The sequence below is a fragment of the Cucurbita pepo genome, chromosome 6 (genome assembly GCF_057944985.1).
Source record: "Cucurbita pepo subsp. pepo isolate OVF chromosome 6, ASM5794498v1, whole genome shotgun sequence".
NCBI classification, from domain to species: domain Eukaryota; kingdom Viridiplantae; phylum Streptophyta; class Magnoliopsida; order Cucurbitales; family Cucurbitaceae; genus Cucurbita; species Cucurbita pepo.
The window spans coordinates 13,905,858-13,933,499 of NC_141803.1; the positions used below are offsets into that span (position 1 = coordinate 13,905,858).

General features: G+C 38.2%; 2 protein-coding genes and 2 pseudogenes across 2 annotated transcripts; all 4 read right to left on the reverse strand.

The window, feature by feature from the left end:
* Positions 1 to 296: 296 nt before the first annotated feature.
* On the reverse strand, positions 297 to 4,064 carry LOC147792373 (glycosyl hydrolase 5 family protein-like). Its single transcript, XM_087124464.1, has 4 exons — positions 3,916 to 4,064; positions 1,476 to 1,764; positions 808 to 1,096; positions 297 to 730 (listed from the first exon to the last, which is right to left on the reverse strand). The coding sequence occupies exons 1-4, from the start codon at positions 4,062 to 4,064 to the stop codon at positions 297 to 299; spliced, it is 1,161 nt and encodes a 386-aa protein (XP_086980590.1).
* A 1,767-nt stretch (positions 4,065 to 5,831) lies between these two features.
* LOC147792374 (secreted RxLR effector protein 161 pseudogene) lies at positions 5,832 to 6,446 on the reverse strand (annotated as a pseudogene).
* A 7,405-nt stretch (positions 6,447 to 13,851) lies between these two features.
* LOC147792375 (glycosyl hydrolase 5 family protein-like) lies at positions 13,852 to 15,611 on the reverse strand. Its single transcript, XM_087124568.1, has 3 exons — positions 15,036 to 15,611; positions 14,363 to 14,963; positions 13,852 to 14,285 (listed from the first exon to the last, which is right to left on the reverse strand). Exons 1-3 carry the CDS (start codon positions 15,609 to 15,611, stop codon positions 13,852 to 13,854), a joined length of 1,611 nt encoding a protein of 536 aa, XP_086980694.1.
* A 9,508-nt stretch (positions 15,612 to 25,119) lies between these two features.
* Positions 25,120 to 25,734, reverse strand: LOC147792376 (secreted RxLR effector protein 161 pseudogene; annotated as a pseudogene).
* Between the last annotated feature and the right edge of the window lie 1,908 nt (positions 25,735 to 27,642).

The window sequence follows — 27,642 nt, forward strand, 5'->3', positions numbered from 1 at the left end:
GTTGGAATTTGAATTTAGGGTTGGCATGAAAGTTTTGAAAATGTCGGAGTCATATTAGGGTTGTCGATTTTATGCTTAAATTTGTAGTTAAATGGTCAATAATTATTTTTCTATTATTTATTATATGTCCAATCTTTTATACGATCATTATTGTTGGTATTATTTTTCATATATGTTTGTACGATAAATAAAATCGGTTATAGTTAAGCACGAGCATGAATAGAATTAGAGAAAAAATAGGGGCCAATTCAAAGTCGGGCATGTCATATATTTATTCTTCCCAATACATAAGCAACTCAGAACGTGTTGGTTTCAACGAGTTCAAACCATTGACTTTGGGTGTCTTGGAGGCAATTTGGAGCACCATTGGTGCAAATACATGAGTTTGTCACAATTTTTGAAGAATTAGAGCTTTCAACCTGCAAGCAAAGACTCTTCCCATCTTGAGTTACGGTGGCCAAATGAAGCTTAGTGTTTGAAATGGCTCTCCAAGAACTCTGAGGGCCGAAGCAATCTGTTGAGAGAGATGGCATAAGGCCTTCTCCGCTTGTCTTTAAGCATAAACCAGTGCTTGACATCTTAATTGGAGTGCTATCATTGTCATGAGTCCATCGACTTGAGATGGAGCAATTACCCATGAAAATATCTTTGTTGTCATTTGAGACTTGGATGCATTGGCCACTTTGTGGATGATATATAACATACGAGAACGATGCATTGGAATTTGGATCTGTGCACCGTAAAAAAATGTCTTATACACTTGTTATAGATCCATATATTCAAAATCGTTAATATAATTATACTTACCTTGCAACATAGTCTGCAATAGTTGAAACTTCTGGACAAAGATAGGATTTTTAATTTGAGTCCAATTGGAGTCGAGAACTCCAAAAGTTTCTGCCGGCCCTGCTTGACCTTCCCTGTAATAATAGCTACCTTGCCAAGTCCATAATGCCCAATCTAAATCTTCTTGTGCAAGATGAGCTGTGAAGCAACTCATGAACCTCTGCATCGTTAACCTCTCTCTGATCGTACCCATATTCGCTGACAAACCAAGGAAATGGGTTTGGTCCTTCTCTGACAAATACAGCATGGTCTACAAAGCCATCGATAATATTTGCACAAATATTATTTAGTGGCTGGTTTATAAATTTACTCTCTTGATCTCCAATGAACGAATACAAGTGCACCTCAAAAACCAACTTGTTGTCTAAGGTGCTTACATTCAAGGGCTTCTCTTTTAAGCATGGAAGATCATTATCAAAATTTAGGCCCGAAACAATCACCAAAACATTTGGGTTAATGTTGTGGATTGTTGTTACTCCTTGAGTAACATAATTGTTCCAAACATTTGCATTTTCATTGGTTCCTCATATCTCGTTTCGTAGGCTCATTCCAACCACCTAAATGTCATAACAAAAGAATGTGAGAATTTAGTCTCAAGAGTGTGAGAATTTTCCTTAATTTGTACGTACCGTTGATTTCTTGGAAAAGCGTTGAGCAACTAAGCTAAGACCTTGTAGCCATTCTTGAGGGTCAAAATAGCGGTCTCCAAAAAATCCATTGCCATCGTCAAGAGAGCAACACCATCTTGGCTGACTCATATGGTTGTCGGCAATCACCATTAAACCACTCTCTCCAAGCACATCAACAACAGCTTCATAGGCTTCAGCAATAGTCTTGTTCAACACAAAAGGATTATATTGAGCCAATCCGGCTTTTGCTTGCTCTAAATCGAGGAGGTCAAAATTCTCTTCAACTGTCCTATTTGCATAACGAGTGAACATTTGAGTTGCATATGTGAGTCGTACACAATTAAACCTCAACTTGATTGCCTCATATGCCAGCTCTTTTAATGGCCTGTGGTTGAGACCTTCTATTAGCATGCTCTGTGTGTGGGAAGGCCAATTCACGCACACAAGCTTCACTCGACGCCCTGTTGTCGAATCAACGATCCACCTTCCTTTTGTTGACAACGGTAAAGAATAAACAGAAGGAGATAAAAACACAAACAATGCTAGAAAAAGAACAACTTGAAAAGCTCTTCCCATTTTTTCTTCTCTTTTATGAATCGGGGTGAGAGAAGCATAGCCCAAAGGTTGCTTATATATCTCATTAATAGGTTGAAATTTGTTCAAAAGATCAAAGATCGATGTAACAGTGAAACTCCTTCCATTTTTTTCTTAATTCCGTTGCTTTGTTAATAAATTGTGTTTCTAACTTTGATAATTTGTTGAGTAATAAGCAAATATTTCTAACAAAGCTAGCAACGTTCATACATATCTTGCCCACAGAACCAATATTTTAACATTATGGCCCCTTCTTCTTAAATAAAACTCGAAGCTTGTTCCAGTCTCAAATTAAAAAATAAAATAGTAGCTAACTACGTTTATGATAAGTTCTTATATAATACCCCTACTACATTTTTTGAGTTGGGGACATTTTTCCACCTAATAATTCACAAATACATAAAATTATTTTAATAAAAATAGAATAGTTAACATCTTAATTATCTAAGTTTAAAAAATGTAATCAAATTATTGAAAATATTTTATTTATACACTTTTCATACAATACTATGCATTTATTAATTTATATATATATATATATATATATATATATATATATATATATATATATATTCTAGGAGAGAAAGTAGAATATTCTGAACATTGAATTTTTATGTCGCATATTTAGAAGGTCCAAAGCATACAATAAATAAATTCAGATTGCTTTGTCTTTTTGACCGTAAACAATTCGACGTGTAGTTTGGCTATTCGATGTGTAGTTTGGTAAGAACTTATATTATGAGCCTCCATGCCCACGCTTGGAAAATGTCACCTTTTGAATTTGATTGTGTGGAAGGAGAAAAAATGAGGTCTATAATTTTATGTCCCCACTGATAAAAAAATAAATTGGCCATCTGACCTTCTTTTTTCAAACAAATTCTCTTTCTTTTTTCTTGATGGCGGGTTAAAAAGTCACGTCGTTAAACTCAGGCCAACTTTTGAAGGGACGAGCCATTACACCGAACTGGTTTTGGATTAGTGGATCATTCTAAAATGTTTGATCAAGCTTTTAGGGTCGACCAAAATTGTAACGCGTCATGTCTAGGATAGATCAAGATTTGTAATGCAGATTCGATACCTAATGGCTCTAAATCTTGGACATGAGCCGTTACAAATTGTATTAGGGCAGTATCTCTCCCAGTAAGATGTGGTTTGAAAACGAACTAATGTGAAAGTTGGTAGGTATGTGACACCCGAGCAAATGAGGGGTACATGACTGAACCGAAACCACTTCCAAACGAGAGGTATCCTGAGGATATGATAGCCAAGAAATACTTTAGAACATGGATAGTCACTCCATATACCAATAAGGTTCATTTTCCTTTTCGATAGCTCAATTATAAGAACTTCATGGTTAGGTATGTTTTGCTTGGAGCAATTCTATGATGCACGTAACCTGTGGAGAATTTTTCTAGGATGCATGTGAATATGGAAAAGACATGCCGGAAGAACTCGAGTTAGTTCGCGAGAATAGCTTTCACTCTTAGAAACAAAGAGTAGGTAACCTGACCATGTCAAATCCTAGACATGAGTCGTTACAAAGGTTTGGGAGTCACACTCACTCATGGTCAAACAAATTCACTCTTGATCCAACGTACAAATATAGTTACATAAGCAAAGTGAAAAGTGATATAATCCAAAAAATGTATAAACAACCTACGTACCATAATTAAAATTTTTAATACTCCTCATATTAAACACTACAAACTTAGTAGCCATTTGGTTTCAAATTCCTCCCATAATTCTTCATTAATCAGAAATTTTGTACATGCTTGTCACAATCTTCCCTTTGAGTCATTTGGGTTTAGTATTGAAAGTAGATGAGTAGTTCATTTTAACCTCAAACCTTTTCTTGATGAATCCAATTATTTTGACCCTTCCTGGCATTTCCGTGTGGCTACTGATATTCAAACCTCCCGACTTCAAATCCTCCATCAAACTCAGACCCTCATCCATTTCCTCCGCCTCGGTCTCCACCGTCACATTCATCGTCATCGTGTCCTTTGCCTTCGTCAATCCGCCGGCGTCTCCCCTTCTCCGATCACCTCGCCGTGGTAGTAAATCACCATCGTGGCTTTTGAGTATTTGAACGATGCGACATTAGGATTCCGCACGAAGACACTAGCCACAACGAGTATGCCACCGTCTGAGAAGGAAGAACGGTGAGTTTTAAATGATTATTAAGAAAATTAGATGAAAACCCAATTAAGCGTTAGATTTTGACTTAGTAATAACTCAGGAAAACCTAAACAATCGTAGTGTCAAGTTATGATATTATTGAATACTCAACCTGGCTTTTACAACTTTACAAATAACAATAGAAATATTAACTATATGACAAATAATTAAACTAAATACCAAACAATACTCTTAAAACAACCCTTCGCCCCTCTCTTTCTACTCCCTATAAACACAACCTTCGTACCACTTCATGTTCGAAGAATTTGATTAGATCAAAGAAGAGTTAGAGTATTTTTATGGGGTTAGTTTAAATATTTGATTTGTTTACCAAATTTGTTTACAAGATTTTTGTTTCCAAGATTTGTGGTTAGTTTCTATTTAGGGTTATTTGTGAGACTACGAAAGCCAAGTTCAATATTCAATAATATTATCACTTCCAGCTTCAATTGTTTATGTTTCTGGCTTAGTTGTGTCAAAACCTAGCAATTGGTATCATAGCCCCAATTTTTTAGTGATCAAATAGAGAGAGTATGAGTGAAGAAAAAGTTTTAACGAAGATCCCTCACTTCGATGGTCACTTTGATCATTTTAGTGATGGAGTGAGCTGATGGAATATTTGCTCAGAGCAAAAGGTCTATGGAGTGTGGCGGAGATTGGTTTCTCAGGTCAAGAGGAAGGAACAATGTTGACTGAGGCACAAAAGGGCCACCTTGATGATGCTAGACTCAAAGATCACCAAGTAAAGCATTACCTCTTCCAGGCAATTTATCGAGCTGTCTTTGAGCAAATCTTGGATCGTCGCACAGCCAAGATTGTTTGGGACTCAATGAAACGAAAATTTTGTGGAAACCAAAAAGTGAAGAAATCTCTTCTTAATGCATTAAGGAGAGAATTTGAGATCCTAGAGATGAAGAATGATAAAAGCATCAAAGATTATTTTGTAAGAGTGATGATAACCTCCAACAAGATGAGAAGCAGTGGAGAAGATATGCCAGACAAGAAAATTGTAGAAAAAATTATGCGTACCCTGACTGAAAAATTTAAGTATGTTGTAGTATCCATGGAGGAATCCAAAGATACTGATAACATGTCCATTGATGAATTACAAAGTTCATTAGTGGTGCATGAACAAAAATTGCGAAGATCCTGACAGAAAACACACGTACGAGGAAGTGAGTTTTGCACAATAACGTAATTCTCTAAGAGAGACAATACTTAGAAAATAAACAAAACCAACTTACTTATTTTATTCAACTTGTTACACAGTATATATACAGACAGAGAGAAAAACTAACTTCTTACCATCTTAGCCACACATTAATAACTGCTAATAACTTCCCTTGATCTTATCCACAAATACTAAAACTGACATAATTTAAAATACAAAAAGCAAATACAAATGAATTACGGTTAATACAAGATTAAATAAACTAACAAATCATCCCCTTAATCTTGTATTTCGATCTTCACATTCTTACATTCTTCAAACCAATTCTTTCTCGAAGCTCCACAAATTTTTGTCGTCCTATTGGCTTCGTAAGTATATCAGCCAATTAATCCTCAGTTTTTACATGATCCACTTCAATCTCCTTTTTGCACACATTCACGAATGAAATGGAACCTCATGTCTATATGTTTGCTGCGATCATGATGAACTGGTTTTTTCGCTAATGCTATAGCAGACTTGTTATCGATATTTAAACGAACTGGATTTACTTCCTTCCCATGCAATTCCTTCAGTAAACGTCCTAACCACATTCCTTGACAAGCAGCTGACGTCGCCGCAATATACTCCGCTTCACAGGATGAAAGTGCCACCATCTTTTGTTTCTTTGAAGTCCATGTAATTGGATTGCCATATAAGAAAAACAATGTCCCCGTAGTGCTCTTTCGATCATCTATATCTCCAGCAAGATCACTATCACTATATCCGATTAATCGATTTTCTACTTGCTTTGCCTTCACATAATGACATCCAATATCAATGGTTCCTTTCACGTACCTGAGTATTTGCTTCACAGCTTCCATATGAACCATGGTCGGAGCTTCCATATAACGACTCATAACTCCAACGGAATATGATAAGTCAGGTCGTGTGTTCACTAAATAACGAAGACTTCCGATAATACTCTTGTAAAAAGTGGAATCAACAGATGGACAATTACTCGCTTTGCTTAGCTTTGTTTTCGGCTCCATAGGAAAACATGACACGGATTACAATCCATCATTCCAAGTTTTGCCAAAAGCTTTGCCGCATAACTCGATTGAGATTACCTGATTCCATCGAAGTCTTGTTTAACTTCTATTCCCAAATAATAAGGCAGGAATCCTAAATCACTCATTTCAAACAACTTCTTCATTTGTTGGTTGAAGCTCAAAATATCATCCTTGCTTGACCCGACAATAATTAAATCATCAACATAAACTCCAACTATCTGAATTTTATTTTCTTTCCAACGTGTATACACAGCATGCTCTAAAGGACACTTTTGAAATCCAAGAGACTTTAAGAAATTATCCAGTTTTGCATTCCAGGCACGAGGTGCTTGACGTAAGCCATACAATGCTTTCCTAAGTCGTAAAACATTCCCTTCTCAACCTTCCACAGCAAATTCTTCTGGTAGTTCTACATAAACCTCTTCCTTCAACTCACCATTAAGAAACGCTGACTTGACATCCATATGATGAATCTCCCAACTCTCCTGCGCTGCTATAGCAATCAAGACTCGCACTGTTTCAAGCCTTGCAACAGGTGCAAATACCTCATCAAAATCCACTCCATATTTCTCGACAAAACCCTTTGCGACTAAACGAGCTTTATACCTCATGATCTCCCCATTCGAATTTCTATTCAACTTATATACCCATTTCAACCCGATTGCTCGATGTCCCTTTGGTAGTTTTGCGAACTCTCACGTGCCATTTTTTTCAATAACAGACAACTCTTCTAGCATTGCTTGCTGCCATTTTTCATTATCTCTTGCTTCCATATATGAATTTGGCTCCTCAAGTGAAAGAAAACACATCCCAGCTTCTTCATTCAACTCAATAGAATCAGAGTAAATTTCTCTTAACGATCGAAATTTTCTTGGACTAGATGAGACGTATGAATCGTCTCCTATTGATAAATCATTTGCTGGTGATGAATCGTCTCCTAATAGAGTCCCTGATGATTCTCCCCGCTCTTCTAAAATGTCCTCGTCCTTCACATAGACCTGAGGATCATAATGAACAGCGAATTTACCACCTTCCTTCTTATTTTCTTCCAATTGTTGCACATCCCATTTATATTCTTCTTCTTCTAGAAACTTGACGTCTCGGCTGATATGAAGTCTTTTCGCTTTAGGATCATACAAACGATAAGCTTTTGAACCTGCTTCATATCCCACGAAAATCATTGGCACACTTCGGTCTTGTAATTTGGTTAAATTTGGTGTTGTATTTCTTCCATACGCCAGGCTTTCGAACACTCTAAAATGCTCTACATTAGGCTTTCTTCCTCTCCATTTCTCATGAGGAGTTGCTTCAATTACACTCTTCGTTGGGGATCTATTGAGGATTTAGACAGCTGTCTTCACTGCTTCTGCCCAGAAATGCATCGGCAAATTTTTGCACTTCAACATGCTTCGCACCATTGCAATAACCGTTTGGTTTCGTCGTTCAACCACACCATTTTGTTGCGGAGAATAGGGTGCTGTTAAATATCTTTTAATCCCACTGCTCTCACAATATTCTTTGAACTCAATACTTGTAAATTCTCCACCTCTATCAGTTCTAAGCGCTTGCAATTTCTTTCCGGATTCAGCTTCAATTTTATTTTAAACACGTTTGAATCCCAAGAATGCATCAGATTTATTTTTGAGCAATTCAATCCACATATATCTACTAAAATCATCTACCAACAGCAAAAAGAATTTATTACCTCCATGAGTTGTTGGAGTAATTGGACCACACAAATCGCCATGCACCAATTATAGAACACTAACGGCTCGAAAATTCGCTTGTTGTGGGAATGGTGTTCTTCGTTGTTTAGTGATTACACAACTATCACAAACTTGTTCGATCCTTTCAACGTGCGGAATTCCTTTCACCATTTGTTTCGTAGACAGGTTTCTTAAAGCCTCAAAATTCAAATGCCCATATCTAGCATGCCACAACCAAGAATCTTCAGACAACTTACCAAGTAGACATGTTGGTTTCGTTGTTTTTAGGCTAATTGTATATAGCCTATTTCGTGACCGCTTCACTTTTGCCAAGAACTCCTTTGCCTTTGTGAAAATGACAAGTAAACCATGTTCGATCTCAACTTTACAGCCCTGTTCATCCAATTGTCCTAAACTTATAATGTTACTTTTAAGTTTAGGAATGAATTATACATCGGAAAGGATACAGTGATCTCCATTTTCACATTGCAGCATCACGTCTCCACGTCCTTTTATCTCTACAAGTGATCCGTCTCCGAACTTCACCGTGCCGGTCACTGACTCGTTCAATTCCGAGAACCAACTTCGACAACCAGTCATATGATTGCTGGCTCCCGTATCTAGGAACCAAGTGTTGTTTTTCTTGTCAATTTCTTCCGGGACAACCTTCTCTTCATAAAGAGCCATCTCCGTCAACTCTGGTGAACCGAGAGTTCGGACTTCACAAACTTGTGCTATAAGTAAGACTGGCTCATCCTCATCACCTTGCATCTCAGTCAAGTGCGCCTGATCCTCCCTTTTCTTCGATCTACAGTGGGATGCATAATGGCCAATCTTTTGACAATTATAACATTTCACCTTCCGACATTCTAAGGCATAGTGGCCTAGGCCTTGACAATTGTAGCATTTTACCTTGCTCTTGTCACTCTTCTTCTCTTGATGTAACGAGTCGTTTCCACATCCATGACCTCCCCCTCTCCAGCGACCACTGCGACCTCGCCCTCGGCTATGGCCTCCATTGTCGCTACGTTTTTTCTTGAAAGTTGAACTTTCACCTTTGCCTTTCGATTCTTTTGCTTTCCATTCTCCTTTTGTAAATAAGACATGCTCAGCATTCTCTTTGTTGCCACCGATCCGTTCCTCGTATGCTTTAAGACGGCCGATGACTTCCTCCATGTTCATCACATTTAAATCGACAAATTGCTCTATTGCCGATGCGATATGAAGAAACTTAGAAGGTACTGAGCGGAGAAATTTTTTCACCAAGCATGCCTCTTCGAAGTTGTCTCCAAAAGTACGTATTTTATTAACAACTCATGTCAATCTTGCTGCATAATCATCTATAGTCTCGGACTCCTTCATATTCATAACTTCGAACTCAATCTTCAGAGTTTGGATCTTTGCCTCCTTTACACGTTCAGCACCCACATGAATAGTTTTTAACGTCTGCCATGCTTCTTTTGCTGTCTCTTTCTCTGCTAACAGAAACAACATCTCCTCAGGGATTGCTTGATAGATAGCTGCTAAGGCCATTTGATCCTTCCTTTCATCAAGACTATCCAGAGACTCAGTTGATTGGATTGCGTCCCACACCCCTTGAGCACGCAAATAGACCTTCATCTTCATAGCCCATGCTGAGTAGTTGGTTCTCGATAACGTCGGGCATTGGAGTGATACCAGACCTTCCTTTGTTGCAGACTTCGACGACTCTCCTCTCTCTCCATTGTTGTTATTATTTCTCGGCATGATCTTTGGCATGTAACCAGTGCTCTGATACCAAATGACAGAAAACACACATACGAGGAAGTGATTTTTGCACAATAACGTTATTCTCTAAGAGAGACAATACTTAGAAAATAAACAAAACCAAGTTACTTATTTTATTCAACTTGTTACACAGTACATATATAGACAGAAAGAAAAACTAACTTCTTACAATCTCAGCCACACATTAATAACTGCTAATAACTTCCCTTGATCTTATCCACAAATACTAAAACTGACATAATTTAAAATACAAACAACAAATACGAATGAATTACGGTTAATACAAGATTGAATAAACTAACAGATCCAGCATTAATGGAGAGGAGCAAGTTCTGAAAGTCGAAGGACGAACGAAAATAAGTAATGGAGGAAGAGGAACTTACAGGGGCAGAGGACGCGGAAGAGGAAGATCAACTTTCAACAAAGCAATGGTTGAATGTTATAGGTGTCATGACTTAGCTCATTTTAATTATGAATGTTCAAAGATGAATAAGGAATTGAATTATGCAGAGCTGGAAGAAGAGGATGAAATGCTGTTAATGGCTCATATGTTAAGACATGAAGCAAAAAGGAGTGATGCTTGGTTCTTAGATTCGGGTTGCTCAAACCATATGTGTGCAAGTGAAGGTATGTTTTCCAGCTTAGACAAGACATTTTCCCACATTGAAAAACTTGGAAATAATACAGGTAGGAAAGTTATGGGAAAGGGTGCAGTGAAATTAACTTTGCATGGGGTTCGTTGCACTATTAGTAATGTGTATTGGGTACCTGAACTAAAAAATAATCTCTTGAGCGTTGGACAACTACAAGAAAAAAGGAGTAGCAGTGCTGTTTGAAGATGGTGTATGTAGCATTTATCATCCACAAAAAGGAAAAATAGCAGAGTCAATTATGATCGCAAATCGGCAGTTTATTTTGGGTGCTGAACCATCTACCACAACAAATGAAGAAAGATGCCTCCAAGTTTCAAATACGGACCAGTCAACACTTTGGCACCATCGATATGGTCATCTCGGCTACAAAGGCTTGTGCACCTTGAAACACAAAAACAAGGTGAAAGGCCTTCCGCAAATTGGGGCTCCAAACCCCACCTGTGAGGCATGTATGAAAGGCAAGCAACATCGGAACTCCATTTCAAAAAATGGGTAAATGGAGAGCAACGGAAAAATTAGACTGGGGGAAAACATTGAAATATATAAGAACACAGCCGAAGGAGGAGGAATAACAGAGGAAACGACTGAACCGGTTGCTGAAACAATTGAACCAGTTGCTGAAAACGGAGAAAGAAAAATCACGGAAGAAACGACTGAATCGGTTGCTGAAACAATTGAACAAGTTGCTGAAAACAATTTTTCCAGTAACCGTCGCACCAGATTTGACAGTAAGGGAGGGGAGAAATCGACATCCACCTGTATGGTTAACAGATTTCGGTGAAGGCTAGAGAAAAAGGGAAGTGAGGAGATGGTGTACAAACTCCAAAAGGCTCTCTACGGATTAAAACAAGCACCTAGAACCTGGTTTGGTCGAATAGAATCCTACTTCATCAAGGAAGGATTCAAAAGCAGTTCCAGTGAGCAAACACTCTTCATCAAGAGGAAGGGAGGTAAAATTCTTATCGTAAGCATTTACGTTGATGATTTTTTATTTACTGGAGACCAGATGAAGAACTATTGGACGAGTTTAAACGTTCCTTGAAGAAAGAGTTTGATATGACTGACTTAGGTCAGATGAAATTTTTTCTTGGAATAGAGGTAATACAAAGATTAGATGGTATTTTCACATGTCAAAGAAAGTAGGCTGTTGAAGTTTTAAATCGACTTGGCATAGAGAATTACAATTCTGTTTGTAATCCCATTGTTCCAGGAAAGAAAATTGGCAAAGATGAAAATGGTGCAAAAGTATATGTAACTTTGTATAAACAAATAGTGGGAAGTCTGATGTATCTCACAACTACTCGTCTTGATCTCATGCTTGCTGTAAGTTTGATTAGTCGTTTTATGGCATGTCCAACACAACAACATTTTGCAGCAGGTAAAATGGTTTTAAGGTACTTGAAAGGTACGGTAGATTATGGTGTATTTTATAAAAAAGGAGGAGTCGGTGATTTGACTGGATCGACTGGTAGTGACTGTGGCGGAGACATGGAAGAAAGCAAGAGTACTTCAGGCCATGTGCTTGTGATTAATGGAGGAGCAGAAGTTTGGTCTTCTCGTAAGCAGCCTATAGTCGCTTATGAACCACAGAAGCTGAGTTCGTTGCTGCTAGTTCCTGTGCATGTCAAGCTGTTTGGATGAGGAGGATATACTCAAAGAGATTGGTCACTCTCAAATAGAAGGAACAAAGCTAATGTGTGTAATACTTCAACTATTAAGCTATCCAAAAATCCAGTTCTACACGGAAGTTCCAAACACATAAGAAAGCATTTCGGAAGTTTCGTGAAGAACTTAGCGTGCAGAGTTTTTCTGACTTGAACTAATTCTTGACAAAGAAGAATAAGTTCACGGGAGAAATGGTCAGAAGAATTTGATTAGATGAAAAAGAGTTAAGAGTATTTTTAGGAATTTAGTTTAAATATTTCTCAGATTTGTTTACCAGATTTGTTTCCATTTCCAAGATTTGTGGATAGAAACGTTTCTATGTAGGGTTATTTGTAAGGCTATAAAAGCCAAGTTCACTTTTCAATAATATTATCACCTCAAACTTCAATTGTTTATGTTTTTGGCTTTGTTACGTCAAAACCAGTACTTGTCACTTCTACCTTCCCACAATGGCAAACTCACTCTCTCTAATTTCTTTAATCTATTTTTCTTTGTTCGGGGGGCAACGAGGCTGAGAATCGGTTCATGAGCTGCTTTTTGGCTCGAATTGCCGGGAAGGATATTGATTGGGGCTTGTGGGCGTTCCAAGGAAGTTATATGTACAGACGGTGTAATGAAGATCCTGAGTGAAAGTTTTGGTGTTATGGATCACTCTTGGACTAAAGATAGTACCCCCGTCACTTAAACAAATGCTTCCACTTATCAAGAGAGTGAATCAAGGTTAATTTGTTGCTTCTCAATCTAACGGTGCATTATAACAAATCAAACCTTTATATATTTCTTTAGTTAGAATTTGAAACTAAAGCTCTTTTCTTGCGGATCCAAATTCTAAAGCACCAATATCATACATAATGCTGCATCCCGTATCAGGGCAATGTGTCAAATCCGAGGACAAAGGAGGAGTTGAACTCGGCGATTGTGCCACTCCGAAGCAATGGAACCATAGTGGAGATGGAAGTCCCGATGAAGTTGTTGTCAAACGGGCAGGGTTTGAAATCCGTCAGAGATGGAAAAGCACCGGTGGTATCCGACGAATGCTCTGGCGATGGAAGCAATTGGACGGTGGCTTCGAAAGCAAATCTCCAATTGGCCAACAAAATTGGCGAAGACAATTTTTGTTTGGAGAAGGAATCTGATACTATAGTTGTTGTGAAGAAATGCATTTGCTTTAGAGACGAGGGAAGTTGCACCGATGATCCTCAACCCCAATGGTTCAAACTTGTTCCAACAAATGTTGCTTAGTCTATTAATTAGTTTAAAATAGAAATTTAGAATTTGGTCCAATATACTAGTAGTTGTTGGAATTTGAATTTAGGGTTGGCATGAAAGTTTTGAAAATGACGGAGTCATATTAGGGTTGTCGATTTTATGCTTAAATTCGCAGTTAAATGGTCAATAATTATTTTTCTATTATTTATTATATGTCCAATCTTTTATACGATCATTATTGTTGGTATTATTTTTCATATATGTTTGTACGATAAATAAAATCGGTTATAGTCAAGCACGAGCATGAATAGAATTAGAGATAAAATAGGGGCCAATTCAAAGTCGGGCATGTCATATATTTATTCTTCCCAATACATAAGCAACTCACAACGTGTTGGTTTCAACGAGTTCAAACCATTGACTTTGGGTGTCTTGGAGGCAATTTGGAGCACCATCAGTGCAAATACATGAGTTTGTCACAATATTTGAAGAATTAGAGCTTTCAACCTGCAAGCAAAGACTCTTCCCATCTTGAGTTACGGTGGCCAAATGAAGCTTAGTGTTTGAAATGGCTCTCCAAGAACTCTGAGGGCCGAAGCAATCCGTTGAGAGAGATGGCATAAGGCCTTCTCCGCTTGTCTTTAAGCATAAACCAGTGCTTGACATCCTAATTGGAGTGCTATCATTGTCATGAGTCCATCGACTTGAGATGGAGCAATTACCCATGAAAATATCTTTGTTGTCATTTGAGACTTGGATGCATTGGCCACTTTGTGGATGATATATAACATACGAGAACGATGCATTGGAATTTGGATCTGTGCACCGTAAAAAAATGTCTTATACACTTGTTATAGATCCATATATTCAAAATCGTTAATATATTTATACTTACCTTGCAACATAGTCTGCAATAGTTGAAACTTCTGGACAAAGTTAGGATTTTTAATTTGAGTCCAATTGGAGTCGAGAACTCCAAAAGTTTCTGCCGGCCCTGCTTGACCTTCCCTGTAATAATAGCTACCTTGCCAAGTCCATAATGCCCAATCTAAATCTTCTTGTGCAAGATGAGCTGTGAAGCAACTCATGAACCGATTTTCTGCATCGTTAACCTCTCTCTGATCGTACCCATATTCGCTGACAAACAAAGGAAATGGGTTTGGTCCTTCTCTAACAAATTCAGCATGGTCTACAAAGCCATCGATAATATTTGCACAAATATTATTTAGTGGCTGGTTTATAAATTTACTCTCTTGATCTCCACTGAACGAATACAAGTGCACCTCAAAAACCAACTTGTTGTCTAAGGTGCTTACATTCAAGGGCTTCTCTTTTAAGCATCGAAGATCATTATCAAAATTTAGGCCCGAAACAATCACCAAAACATTTGGGTTAATGTTGTGGATTGTTGTTACTCCTTGAGTAACATAATTGTTCCAATCATTTGCATTTTCATTGGTTCCTCGTATCTCGTTTCGTAGGCTCATTCCAACCACCTAAATGTCATAACAAAAGAATGTGAGAATTTAGTTTCAAGAGTGTGAGAATTTTCCTTAATTTGTACGTACCGTTGATTTCTTGGAAAAGCGTTGAGCAACTAAGCTAAGACCTTGTAGCCATTCTTGAGGGTCAAAATAGCGGTCTCCAAAAAATCCATTGCCATCGTCAAGAGAGCAACACCATCTTGGCTGACTCATATGGTTGTCGGCAATCACCATTAAACCACTCTCTCCAAGCACATCAACAACAGCTTCATAGGCTTCAGCAATAGTCTTGTTCAACACAAAAGGATTATATTGAGCCAATCCGGCTTTTGCTTGCTCTAAATCGAGGAGGTCAAAATTCTCTTCAACTGTCCTATTTGCATAACGAGTGAACATTTGAGTTGCATACGTGAGTCGTACACAATTAAACCTCAACTTGATTGCCTCATCTGCCAGCTCTTTTAATGGCCTGTGGTTGAGACCTTCTATTAGCATGCTCTGTGTGTGGGAAGGCCAATTCACGCACACAAGCTTCACTCGACGCCCTGTTGTCGAATCAACGATCCACCTTCCTTTTGTTGACAACGGTAAAGAATAAACAGAAGGAGATAAAAACACAAACAATGCTAGAAAAAGAACAACTTGAAAAGCTCTTCCCATTTTTTCTTCTCTTTTATGAATCGGGGTGAGAGAAGCATAGCCCAAAGGTTACTTATATATCTCATTAATAGGTTGAAATTTGTTCAAAAGATCAAAGATCGATGTAACAGTGAAACTCCTTCCATTTTTTTCTTAATTCCGTTGCTTTGTTAATAAATTGTGTTTCTAACTTTGATAATTTGTTGAGTAATAAGCAAATATTTCTAACAAAGCTAGCAACGTTCATACATATCTTGCCCACAGAACCAATATTTTAACATTATGGCCCCTTCTTCTTAAATAAAACTCGAAGCTTGTTCCAGTCTCAAATTAAAAAATAAAATAGTAGCTAACTACGTTTATGATAAGTTCTTATATAATACCCCTACTACATTTTTTGAGTTGGGGACATTTTTCCACCTAATAATTCACAAATACATAAAATTATTTTAATAAAAATAGAATAGTTAACATCTTAATTATCTAAGTTTAAAAAATGTAATCAAATTATTGAAAATATTTTATTTATACACTTTTCATACAATACTATGCATTTATTAATTTATATATATATATATATATATATATTCTAGGAGAGAAAGTAGAATATTCTGAACATTGAATTTTTATGTCGCATATTTAGAAGGTCCAAAGCATACAATAAATAAATTCAGATTGCTTTGTCTTTTTGACCGTAAACAATTCGACGTGTAGTTTGGCTATTCGATGTGTAGTTTGGTAAGAACTTATATTATGAGCCTCCATGCCCACGCTTGGAAAATGTCACCTTTTGAATTTGATTGTGTGGAAGGAGAAAAAATGAGGTCTATAATTTTATGTCCCCACTGATAAAAAAATAAATTGGCCATCTGACCTTCTTTTTTCAAACAAATTCTCTTTCTTTTTTCTTGATGGCGGGTTAAAAAGTCACGTCGTTAAACTCAGGCCAACTTTTGAAGGGACGAGCCATTACACCGAACTGGTTTTGGATTAGTGGATCATTCTAAAATGTTTGATCAAGCTTTTAGGGTCGACCAAAATTGTAACGCGTCATGTCTAGGATAGATCAAGATTTGTAATGCAGATTCGATACCTAATGGCTCTGAATCTTGGACATGAGACGTTACAAATTGTATTAGGGCAGTATCTCTCCCAGTTAGATGTGGTTTGAAAACAAACTAATGTGAAAGTTGGTAGGTATGTGACACCCGAGCAAATGAGGGGTACATGAATGAACCGAAACCACTTCCAAACGAGAGGTATCCTGAGGATATGATAGCCAAGAAATACTTTAGAACATGGATAGTCACTCCATATACCAATAAGGTTCAGTTTCCTTTTCGATAGCTCAATTATAAGAACTTCATGGTTAGGTATGTTTTGCTTGGAGCAATTCTATGATGCACTTAACCTGTGGAGAATATTTCTAGGATGCATGTGAATATGGAAAAGACTGTTAGGATCGCACTACAACGCACACGCTCGATCTAGATGATCACAAAGAGAAGGATAGAGAGAATTGCAAGGAGAACTCTGGCTAAAAGGATTTTTTATTGATGACTTCAGGCATGTACAACAAGAGAGTACAGAGAATAGAAAAGTACATTTCAAAGCTTTACTAGACGGGATATATATATGGTTCAGTCTACTAAATATAGTTTTACCAGATTGAAACATCTACTATATATAGCTATGTACCATATATAGCTTTACCGGATATAGCTTCACCATATATGACTTTACCAAATATAGCTTTACCGGATATAGCCATTGACCAAGCTATAAATACAGGGAGCAGACTCCATAACTCAACAATTCTCCCACTTGGAGACTGATCCTACACCATACCAATTAGGGTATAGCTTTAATTTTCCAACATCAACACATTTTGTCAACATGTCTGCTGGATTCTTTGCACCCTCTATCTTCTCCAAACACATATCGCCTTCTTCCACTAACCTGCGAGTGAAATGGTACCGTCTTCTAATGTGTTTTGTCCTTGAATGATAGACTGGGTTTTTCACCAACTGTATGGCACTCTGACTATCTGTATAAAGTATCTTCTTGCACTGCTTCCGGCCTAATTCTTCTAGATAGTCTGTCATCCATATCATCTCCTTTCCAGCTTCAGCTATGGCCACGTACTCAGCTTCAGTAGATGAAAGAGCAACGCATTTCTGAAGCTTAGACATCCAACTCACTGCTGTTCCATCTATAGTGTAGATATACCCAGATGTGCTCTTGCTGGAGTCTACATCTCCACTTAGATCAGCATCCACAAAACCTTGCAGAACTACTTTGCCATTGCCATACCAAAGTGTAGTATTGGATGTACCTCTCAGATATCTCAGAAGTAACTTCACAGCTTCCCAATGTTCCTTCCCTGGATTTGCCATGTACTTGCTAACAACTCCCACTGCATGTGTTATGTCAGGTCTAGTGCAAACCATAGCATACATCAAACTCCCAACTGCAGAAGCGTACGGAACTGATGCCATGTGCTCACGTTCCTCAACTGTCTTGGGAGATTGCCCCTTTGACAATTTAATATGATTTGCCAAGGGGGTAGTCCTGGGTTTAGCGTTATTCATCTTGAATTTGGACAACACCTTCTCAATGTACTGCTCTTGGGATAGATTTAATGTGCCAGCAGATCTATCTCGAGAAATCCTCATCCCAAGGATCTGCTTCGCTGCACCTAAATCTTTCATCTCAAATACTGAAGACAAGCTTGCCTTCAGGTGGTTTATCTCCCTCATACTTGATCCAGCAATTAGTATATCATCCACATACAGGAGTAGAAACACATAAGAATTAGTGTATTTCTTGAGGTAGCAACACTGATCCTTTTCACTTCTGTGGAAACCACTCTTGCTCATGAAGGAGTCAAACTTCTTGTACCATTGTCTCGGTGCTTGTTTCAGTCCATACAAGCTCTTATTGAGCTTACACACCATGTGCTCCTTGCTTGGAGCTGCAAATCCTTCGGGTTGTTGCATATAGATCTCCTCATCTAGATCTCCATGTAAAAATGCCGTTTTTACATCCATTTGCTCAAGGTGCAAATTCTCTGGTGCAACAATACTCAGTAGAATTCGGATAGTAGTTAATTTTACAACTGGAGAAAAGATCTCAGCATAATCAATGCCTTTTCTTTGTGAATATCCTTTAACTACTAACCGAGCCTTAAACCTCCTTCTGCCATCTGGTTCAACCTTGATTTTGAACACCCATTTGTTCAACAGAGCTCTCTTTCCTGTAGGCAACTCAGTCAGCACCCACGTATTATTCCTTTCAAGTGAGCTCATCTCATCATCCATGGCTTGCTCCCACTTAGTTGAATCTTCCACTTGTAGGGCCTCATCAAAGGACTCTGGTTCTCCTTCGTCAGTCAGCAACAGATAGTGTAATGAGGTTGAATATCTGTCTGGTGCTCTGGTAGTTCTGGATGATCTTCTCAACACCTGTTCAGGTGCAACTTGCTCCACGTCTGGTTCTTCAGCAATAGGATCAGCCACGTCTGGTTCTTCAACAATAGGATCAGGAGTTTCTTGAGCTTCTGTTGTACCATCACTGTGTGAATTTTCTTGCCACTCAAATTCAACTCCCACTTGCTTCGTAGTCTCAGAGTTTATCTTCTCTCTGTCCTTGTACATGACATTTTCATCAAAGGTCACATCACAGTGTCTTAGGATCTTCATATTTTTCTCATCCCAAAACCTATACCCGAACATGTCAGAGCCATAGCCTATGAAGTAGCATTTCACAGCCTTAGCATCAAGCTTATCTCTCTTCTCTGGATCAACATGAACATATGCAGTACAGCCAAAGGTTCTCAAGTGAGAGTACTTGAGTTCTTTTCCTGTCCATACTTCTTCGGGCAATTTGAACTTCAAGGGTACTGACGGCCCTCTATTAATCAAATATGCTGCTGTGTTCACAGCATCAGCCCAGAATGCCTTTGGCAATCCAGAATGAATCCTCATGCTTCTCGCTCGCTCATTCAAGGTTCTGTTCATCCTTTCTGCAATACCATTTTGTCTTGCCTTACCGGGAATTGTTCTTATTAATCTAATTCCCTCAGCTGCACAAAATGTTATAAACTCTGATTTGTTGTACTCTCCTCCATTGTCAGACCTCAGGCATTTGATCTTCAAGCCGGTCTGATTTTCAACTTCAGCTTTCCACTTCTTGAAGGTGGTAAACACATCTGACTTGTGTTTCAGAAAGTAAACCCATACCTTCCTGCTGAAGTCATCGATGAAGGTGACGTAGTACCTTGATCCACCAAGTGATGAAACTGGAGATGGTCCCCAGACGTCTGTATGGACCATTTCCAACCGCACTTTCTTCGGTTCTCTGGCAGCCTTTGTGAAACTAACTCGTTTCTGTTTGCCCATAACGCAGCTCTCACAAAGACCCATATCAACAGATTTTAAGCCTTCTAAAGCTCCTTTCGCAGTGAGCATCTTCATTCCTTTGACGCTCATATGTCCAAGTCTATTGTGCCATAGACTTGAATTGGAAGCACTCTCAGCAGCAGCAGTCATGTTTATACACTCTGCAGTAGTGTATAAGGTTCCGGATTTTGTGCCACGCGCAACAACCATGGCGCCCTTCACAATCTTCCAGGAACTCTTTCCAAACTCTGCTGCATAGCCTGTGCTATCCAACTGACCAATAGAGATCAGGTTCTTCTTGAGACCAGGAATGTATCTGACATCTTGTAATGGTCATTGATTTCCTGCTGGAGTTTGTATGGAGACATCTCCCTTTCCTTCAATCTCCAAGGTTTTATTGTCGGCAAGATACACCTTCCCGAAATTTCCTGATTTGAAATTTCGAAACAATTTCTTACTTGGAGACGAATGGAACGATGCACCTGAATCCAAAATCCAGGATTCAGCTGGGCTATCCACACTAAGGATTAAAACGTCCTCAGCATCTTCTGTTGTGTATATAGAATCATCATCATCTTCAGATTTATGATTCTGCTTCTTCTTTAGCTTTGTACAATTTGTCCGAAAGTGTCCTTTTCCCCCACAGCTCCAACACGTTACGTTGGGTTTGTTTGGAGATTTTCCCCGGTTCTTTGATTTTGAACGCCCATGTTTGTTTGAGCTCTTTGATTTGCTTCTTCCCCTTCGATCAACACTGAGAGCATTGCCTGATGAATCTCCAATTTCCCGTTTGCAAATACTTTCGCTGAGAACTACATCTCGAATTTCATCAAACTTCAGTTTATCAGATCCTCGGGAACTGCTGATTGCGGCAACAACAGTATCCCATGACTCGGGTAAGGATGACATCAAAATCAACGCTTTAATTTCATCTTCGAAATTAATGTCCACCGAACCCAGTTGACTTATGATCATATTGAATTCATTTATATGATCCGCAACACGTCCACCTTCAGACATCTGTAGATTGAACAATCTACGCATCAAATACACCTTGTTCATAGCCGACGGTTTTTCATACATATTTGACAGCGCCTTCATCAGATCTGACGTTGTCTTCTCCTTGATTATGTTAAACGCCACGTTTCTGGATAGCGTCAACCGGATCATCCCTAAGGCTTGTCGATCCTTGAGCTTCCACTGTTCCGTGGTCATGGTATCCGGCTTCACCCCCAACAGAGGTTCGTGAAGATCTTTCTGGTACAGATAATCTTCAATCTGCATCTTCTAGAAACCGAAATCGGATCCATCGAACTTCTCAATTCCAATCTTTGAACTTTCCATCTTCACAGATCGTGGTGAATTTTGCCTTGCTCTGATACCAGTTGTTAGGATCGCACAACAACGCACACGCTCGATCTAGATGATCACAAAGAGAAGGATAGAGAGAATTGCAAGGAGAACTCTGGCTAAAAGGATTTTTTATTGATGACTTCAGGCATGTACAACAAGAGAGTACAGAGAATAGAAAAGTACATTTCAAAGCTTTACTAGACGGGATATATATATGCTTCAGTCTACTAAATATAGTTTTACCAGATTTAACCATCTACTATATATAGCTATGTACCATATATAGCTTTACCGGATATAGCTTCACCATATATGGCTTTACCAAATATAGCTTTACCGGATATAGCCATTGACCAAGCTATAAATACAGGGAGCAGACTCCATAACTCAACAAAGACATGCCGGAAGAACTCGAGTTAGTTCGCGAGAATAGCTTTCACTCTTAGAAACAAAGAGTAGGTAACCTGACCATGTCAAATCCTAGACATGAGTCGTTACAAAGGTTTGGGAGTCACAGTCACTCATGGTCAAACAAATTCACTCTTGATCCAACGTACAAATATAGTTACATAAGCAAAGTAAAAAGTGATATAATCCAAAAAAATGTAGAAACAACCTACGTACCATAATTAAAAATTTTAATACTCCTCATAATTAAACACTACAAACTTAGTAGCCATTTGGTTTCAAATTCCTCCCATAATTCTTCATTAATCAGAAATTTTGTACATGCTTGTCACAATCTTCCCTTTGAGTCATTTGGGTTTTAGTATTGAAAGTAGATGAGCAGTTCATTTTAACCTCAAACCTTTTCTTGATGAATCCAATTATTTTGACCCTTCCTGGCATTTCCGTGTGGCTACTGATATTCAAACCTCCCGACTTCAAATCCTCTTTCTTTTTCTTGATGGCGGGTTAAAAAGTCACGTCATTAAACTCAGGCCAACTTTTGAAGGTACGAGCCATTACACCGAACTGGTTTTGGATTAGTGGATCATTCTAAAATGTTTGATCAAGCTTTTAGGGTCGACAAAAATTGTAACGCGTCATGTCTAGGATAGATCAAGATTTGTAATGCAGATTCGATACCTAATGGCTCTAAATCTTGGACATGAGCCGTTACAAATTGTATTAGGGCAGTATCTCTCCCAGTAAGATGTGGTTTCAAAACGAACTAATGTGAAAGTTGGTAGGTATGTGACACCCGAGCAAATGAGGGGTACATGACTGAACCCAAACCACTTCCAAACGAGAGGTATCCTGAGGATATGATAGCCAAGAAATACTTTAGAACATGGATAGTCACTCCATATACCAATAAGGTTCATTTTCCTTTTCGATAGCTCAATTATAAGAACTTCATGGTTAGGTATGTTTTGCATGGAGCAATTCTATGATGCACGTAACCTGTGGAGAATTTTTCTAGGATGCATGTGAATATGGAAAAGACATGCCGGAAGAACTCGAGTTAGTTCGCGAGAATAGCTTTCACTCTTAGAAACAAAGAGTAGGTAACCTGACCATGTCAAATCCTAGACATGAGTCGTTACAAAGGTTTGGGAGTCACACTCACTCATGGTCAAACAAATTCACTCTTGATCCAACGTACAAATATAGTTACATAAGCAAAGTAAAAAGTGATATAATCCAAAAAATGTATAAACAACCTACGTACCATAATTAAAATTTTTAATACTCCTCGTAATTAAACACTACAAACTTAGTAGCCATTTGGTTTCAAATTCCTCCCATAATTCTTCATTAATCAGAAATTTTGTACATGCTTGTCACAATCTTCCCTTTGAGTCATTTGGGTTTTAGTATTGAAAGTAGATGAGTAGTTCATTTTAACCTCAAACCTTTTCTTGATGAATCCAATTATTTTGACCCTTCCTGGCATTTCCGTGTGGCTACTGATATTCAAACCTCCCGACTTCAAATCCTCCATCAAACTCAGACCCTCATCCATTTCCTCCGCCTCGGTCTCCACCGTCACATTCATCGTCATCGTGTCCTTTGCCTTCGTCAATCCGCCGGCGTCTCCCCTTCTCCGATCACCTCGCCGTGGTAGTAAATCACCATCGTGGCTTTTGAGTATTTGAACGATGCGACATTAGGATTCCGCACGAAGACACTAGCCACAACGAGTATGCCACCGTCTGAGAAGGAAGAACGGTGAGTTTTAAATGATTATTAAGAAAATTAGATGAAAACCCAATTAAGCGTTAGATTTTGACTTAGTAATAACTCAGGAAAACCTAAACAATCGTAGTGTCAAGTTATGATATTATTGAATACTCAACCTGGCTTTTACAACTTTACAAATAACAATAGAAATATTAACTATATGACAAATAATTAAACTAAATACCAAACAATACTCTTAAAACAACCCTTCGCCCCTCTCTTTCTACTCCCTATAAACACAACCTTCGTACCACTTCATGTTCGAAGAATTTGATTAGATCAAAGAAGAGTTAGAGTATTTTTATGGGGTTAGTTTAAATATTTGATTTGTTTACCAAATTTGTTTACAAGATTTTTGTTTCCAAGATTTGTGGTTAGTTTCTATTTAGGGTTATTTGTGAGACTACGAAAGCCAAGTTCAATATTCAATAATATTATCACTTCCAGCTTCAATTGTTTATGTTTCTGGCTTAGTTGTGTCAAAACCTAGCAATTGGTATCATAGCCCCAATTTTTTAGTGATCAAATAGAGAGAGTATGAGTGAAGACAAAGTTTTAACGAAGATCCCTCACTTCGATGGTCACTTTGATCATTTTAGTGATGGAGTGAGCTGATGGAATATTTGCTCAGAGAAAAAAGGTCTATGGAGTGTGGCGGAGATTGGTTTCTCAGGTCAAGAGGAAGGAACAATGTTGACTGAGGCACAAAAGGGCCACCTTGATGATGCTAGACTCAAAGATCACCAAGTAAAGCATTACCTCTTCCAAGCAATTTATCGAGCTGTCTTTGAGCAAATCTTGGATCGTCGCACAGCCAAGATTGTTTGGGACTCAATGAAACGAAAATTTTGTGGAAACCAAAAAGTGAAGAAATCTCTTCTTAATGCATTAAGGAGAGAATTTGAGATCCTAGAGATGAAGAATGATAAAAGCATCAAAGATTATTTTGTAAGAGTGATGATAACCTCCAACAAGATGAGAAGCAGTGGAGAAGATATGCCAGACAAGAAAATTGTAGAAAAAATTATGCGTACCCTGACTGAAAAATTTAAGTATGTTGTAGTATCCATGGAGGAATCCAAAGATACTGATAACATGTCCATTGATGAATTACAAAGTTCATTAGTGGTGCATGAACAAAAATTGCGAAGATCCTGACAGAAAACACACGTACGAGGAAGTGAGTTTTGCACAATAACGTAATTCTCTAAGAGAGACAATACTTAGAAAATAAACAAAACCAACTTACTTATTTTATTCAACTTGTTACACAGTATATATACAGACAGAGAGAAAAACTAACTTCTTACCATCTTAGCCACACATTAATAACTGCTAATAACTTCCCTTGATCTTATCCACAAATACTAAAACTGACATAATTTAAAATACAAAAAGCAAATACAAATGAATTACGGTTAATACAAGATTAAATAAACTAACAAATCATCCCCTTAATCTTGTATTTCGATCTTCACATTCTTACATTCTTCAAACCAATTCTTTCTCGAAGCTCCACAAATTTTTGTCGTCCTATTGGCTTCGTAAGTATATCAGCCAATTAATCCTCAGTTTTTACATGATCCACTTCAATCTCCTTTTTGCACACATTCACGAATGAAATGGAACCTCATGTCTATATGTTTGCTGCGATCATGATGAACTGGTTTTTTCGCTAATGCTATAGCAGACTTGTTATCGATATATAAACGAACTGGATTTACTTCCTTCCCATGCAATTCCTTCAGTAAACGTCCTAACCACATTCCTTGACAAGCAGCTGACGTCGCCGCAATATACTCCGCTTCACAGGATGAAAGTGCCACCATCTTTTGTTTCTTTGAAGTCCATGTAATTGGATTGCCATATAAGAAAAACAATGTCCCCGTAGTGCTCTTTCGATCATCTATATCTCCAGCAAGATCACTATCACTATATCCGATTAATCGATTTTCTACTTGCTTTGCCTTCACATAATGACATCCAATATCAATGGTTCCTTTCACGTACCTGAGTATTTGCTTCACAGCTTCCATATGAACCATGGTCGGAGCTTCCATATAACGACTCATAACTCCAACGGAATATGATAAGTCAGGTCGTGTGTTCACTAAATAACGAAGACTTCCGATAATACTCTTGTAAAAAGTGGAATCAACAGATGGACAATTACTCGCTTTGCTTAGCTTTGTTTTCGGCTCCATAGGAAAACATGACACGGATTACAATCCATCATTCCAAGTTTTGCCAAAAGCTTTGCCGCATAACTCGACTGAGATTACCTGATTCCATCAACGTCTTGTTTAACTTCTATTCCCAAATAATAAGGCAGGAATCCTAAATCACTCATTTCAAACAACTTCTTCATTTGTTGGTTGAAGCTCAAAATATCATCCTTGCTTGACCCGACAATAATTAAATCATCAACATAAACTCCAACTATCTGAATTTTATTTTCTTTCCAACGTGTATACACAGCATGCTCTAAAGGACACTTTTGAAATCCAAGAGACTTTAAGAAATTATCCAGTTTTGCATTCCAGGCACGAGGTGCTTGACGTAAGCCATACAATGCTTTCCTAAGTCGTAAAACATTCCCTTCTCGACCTTCCACAGCAAATTCTTCTGGTAGTTCTACATAAACCTCTTCCTTCAACTCACCATTAAGAAACGCTGACTTGACATCCATATGATGAATCTCCCAACTCTCCTGCGCTGCTATAGCAATCAAGACTCGCACTGTTTCAAGCCTTGCAACAGGTGCAAATACCTCATCAAAATCCACTCCATATTTCTCGACAAAACCCTTTGCGACTAAACGGGCTTTATACCTCACGATCTCCCCATTCGAATTTTTATTCAACTTATATACCCATTTCAACCCGATTGCTCGATGTCCCTTTGGTAGTTTTGCGAACTCTCACGTGCCATTTTTTTCAATAACAGACAACTCTTCTAGCATTGCTTGCTGCCATTTTTCATTATCTCTTGCTTCCATATATGAATTTGGCTCCTCAAGTGAAAGAAAACACATCCCAGCTTCTTCATTCAACTCAATAGAATCAGAGTAAATTTCTCTTAACGATCGAAATTTTCTTGGACTAGATGAGACGTATGAATCGTCTCCTATTGATAAATCATTTGCTGGTGATGAATCGTCTCCCAATAGAGTCCCTGATGATTCTCCCCGCTCTTCTAAAATGTCCTCGTCCTTCACATAGACCTGAGGATCATAATGAACAGCGAATTTACCACCTTCCTTCTTATTTTCTTCCAATTGTTGCACATCCCATTTATATTCTTCTTCTTCTAGAAACTTGACGTCTCGGCTGATATGAAGTCTTTTCGCTTTAGGATCATACAAACGATAAGCTTTTGAACCTGCTTCATATCCCACGAAAATCATTGGCACACTTCGGTCTTGTAATTTGGTTAAATTTGGTGTTGTATTTCTTCCATACGCCAGGCTTTCGAACACTCTAAAATGCTCTACATTAGGCTTTCTTCCTCTCCATTTCTCATGAGGAGTTGCTTCAATTACACTCTTCGTTGGGGATCTATTGAGGATTTAGACAGCTGTCTTCACTGCTTCTGCCCAGAAATGCATCGGCAAATTTTTGCACTTCAACATGCTTCGCACCATTGCAATAACCGTTTGGTTTCGTCGTTCAACCACACCATTTTGTTGCGGAGAATAGGGTGCTGTTAAATATCTTTTAATCCCACTGCTCTCACAATATTCTTTGAACTCAATACTTGTAAATTCTCCACCTCTATCAGTTCTAAGCGCTTGCAATTTCTTTCCGGATTCAGCTTCAATTTTATTTTAAACACGTTTGAATCCCAAGAATGCATCAGATTTATTTTTTAGCAATTCAATCCACATATATCTACTAAAATCATCTACCAACAGCAAAAAGAATTTATTACCTCCATGAGTTGTTGGAGTAATTGGACCACACAAATCGCCATGCACCAATTGTAGAACACTAACGGCTCGAAAATTCGCTTGTTGTGGGAATGGTGTTCTTCGTTGTTTAGTGATTACACAACTATCACAAACTTGTTCGATCCTTTCAACGTGCGGAATTCCTTTCACCATTTGTTTCATA

Coding starts and splice junctions, on each gene's coding strand:
- LOC147792375 (XM_087124568.1), bottom strand. CDS start 15,611: ATGGGAAGAGCTTTTCAAGTTGTTCTTTTTCTAGCATTGTTTGTGTTT. Junction 14,964..15,035: donor GCTTTTCCAAGAAATCAACG/GTACGTACAAAT, acceptor TATGACATTTAG/GTGGTTGGAATGAGCCTACG. Junction 14,286..14,362: donor ATTGCAGACTATGTTGCAAG/GTAAGTATAAAT, acceptor TACGGTGCACAG/ATCCAAATTCCAATGCATCG.
- LOC147792373 (XM_087124464.1), bottom strand. CDS start 4,064: ATGACGATGAATGTGACGGTGGAGACCGAGGCGGAGGAAATGGATGAG. Junction 1,765..3,915: donor ATTGGATTCATCAAGAAAAG/GTTTGAGGTTAA, acceptor TTATGCAAATAG/GACAGTTGAAGAGAATTTTG. Junction 1,097..1,475: donor GCTTTTCCAAGAAATCAACG/GTACGTACAAAT, acceptor ATGGCTTTGTAG/ACCATGCTGTATTTGTCAGA.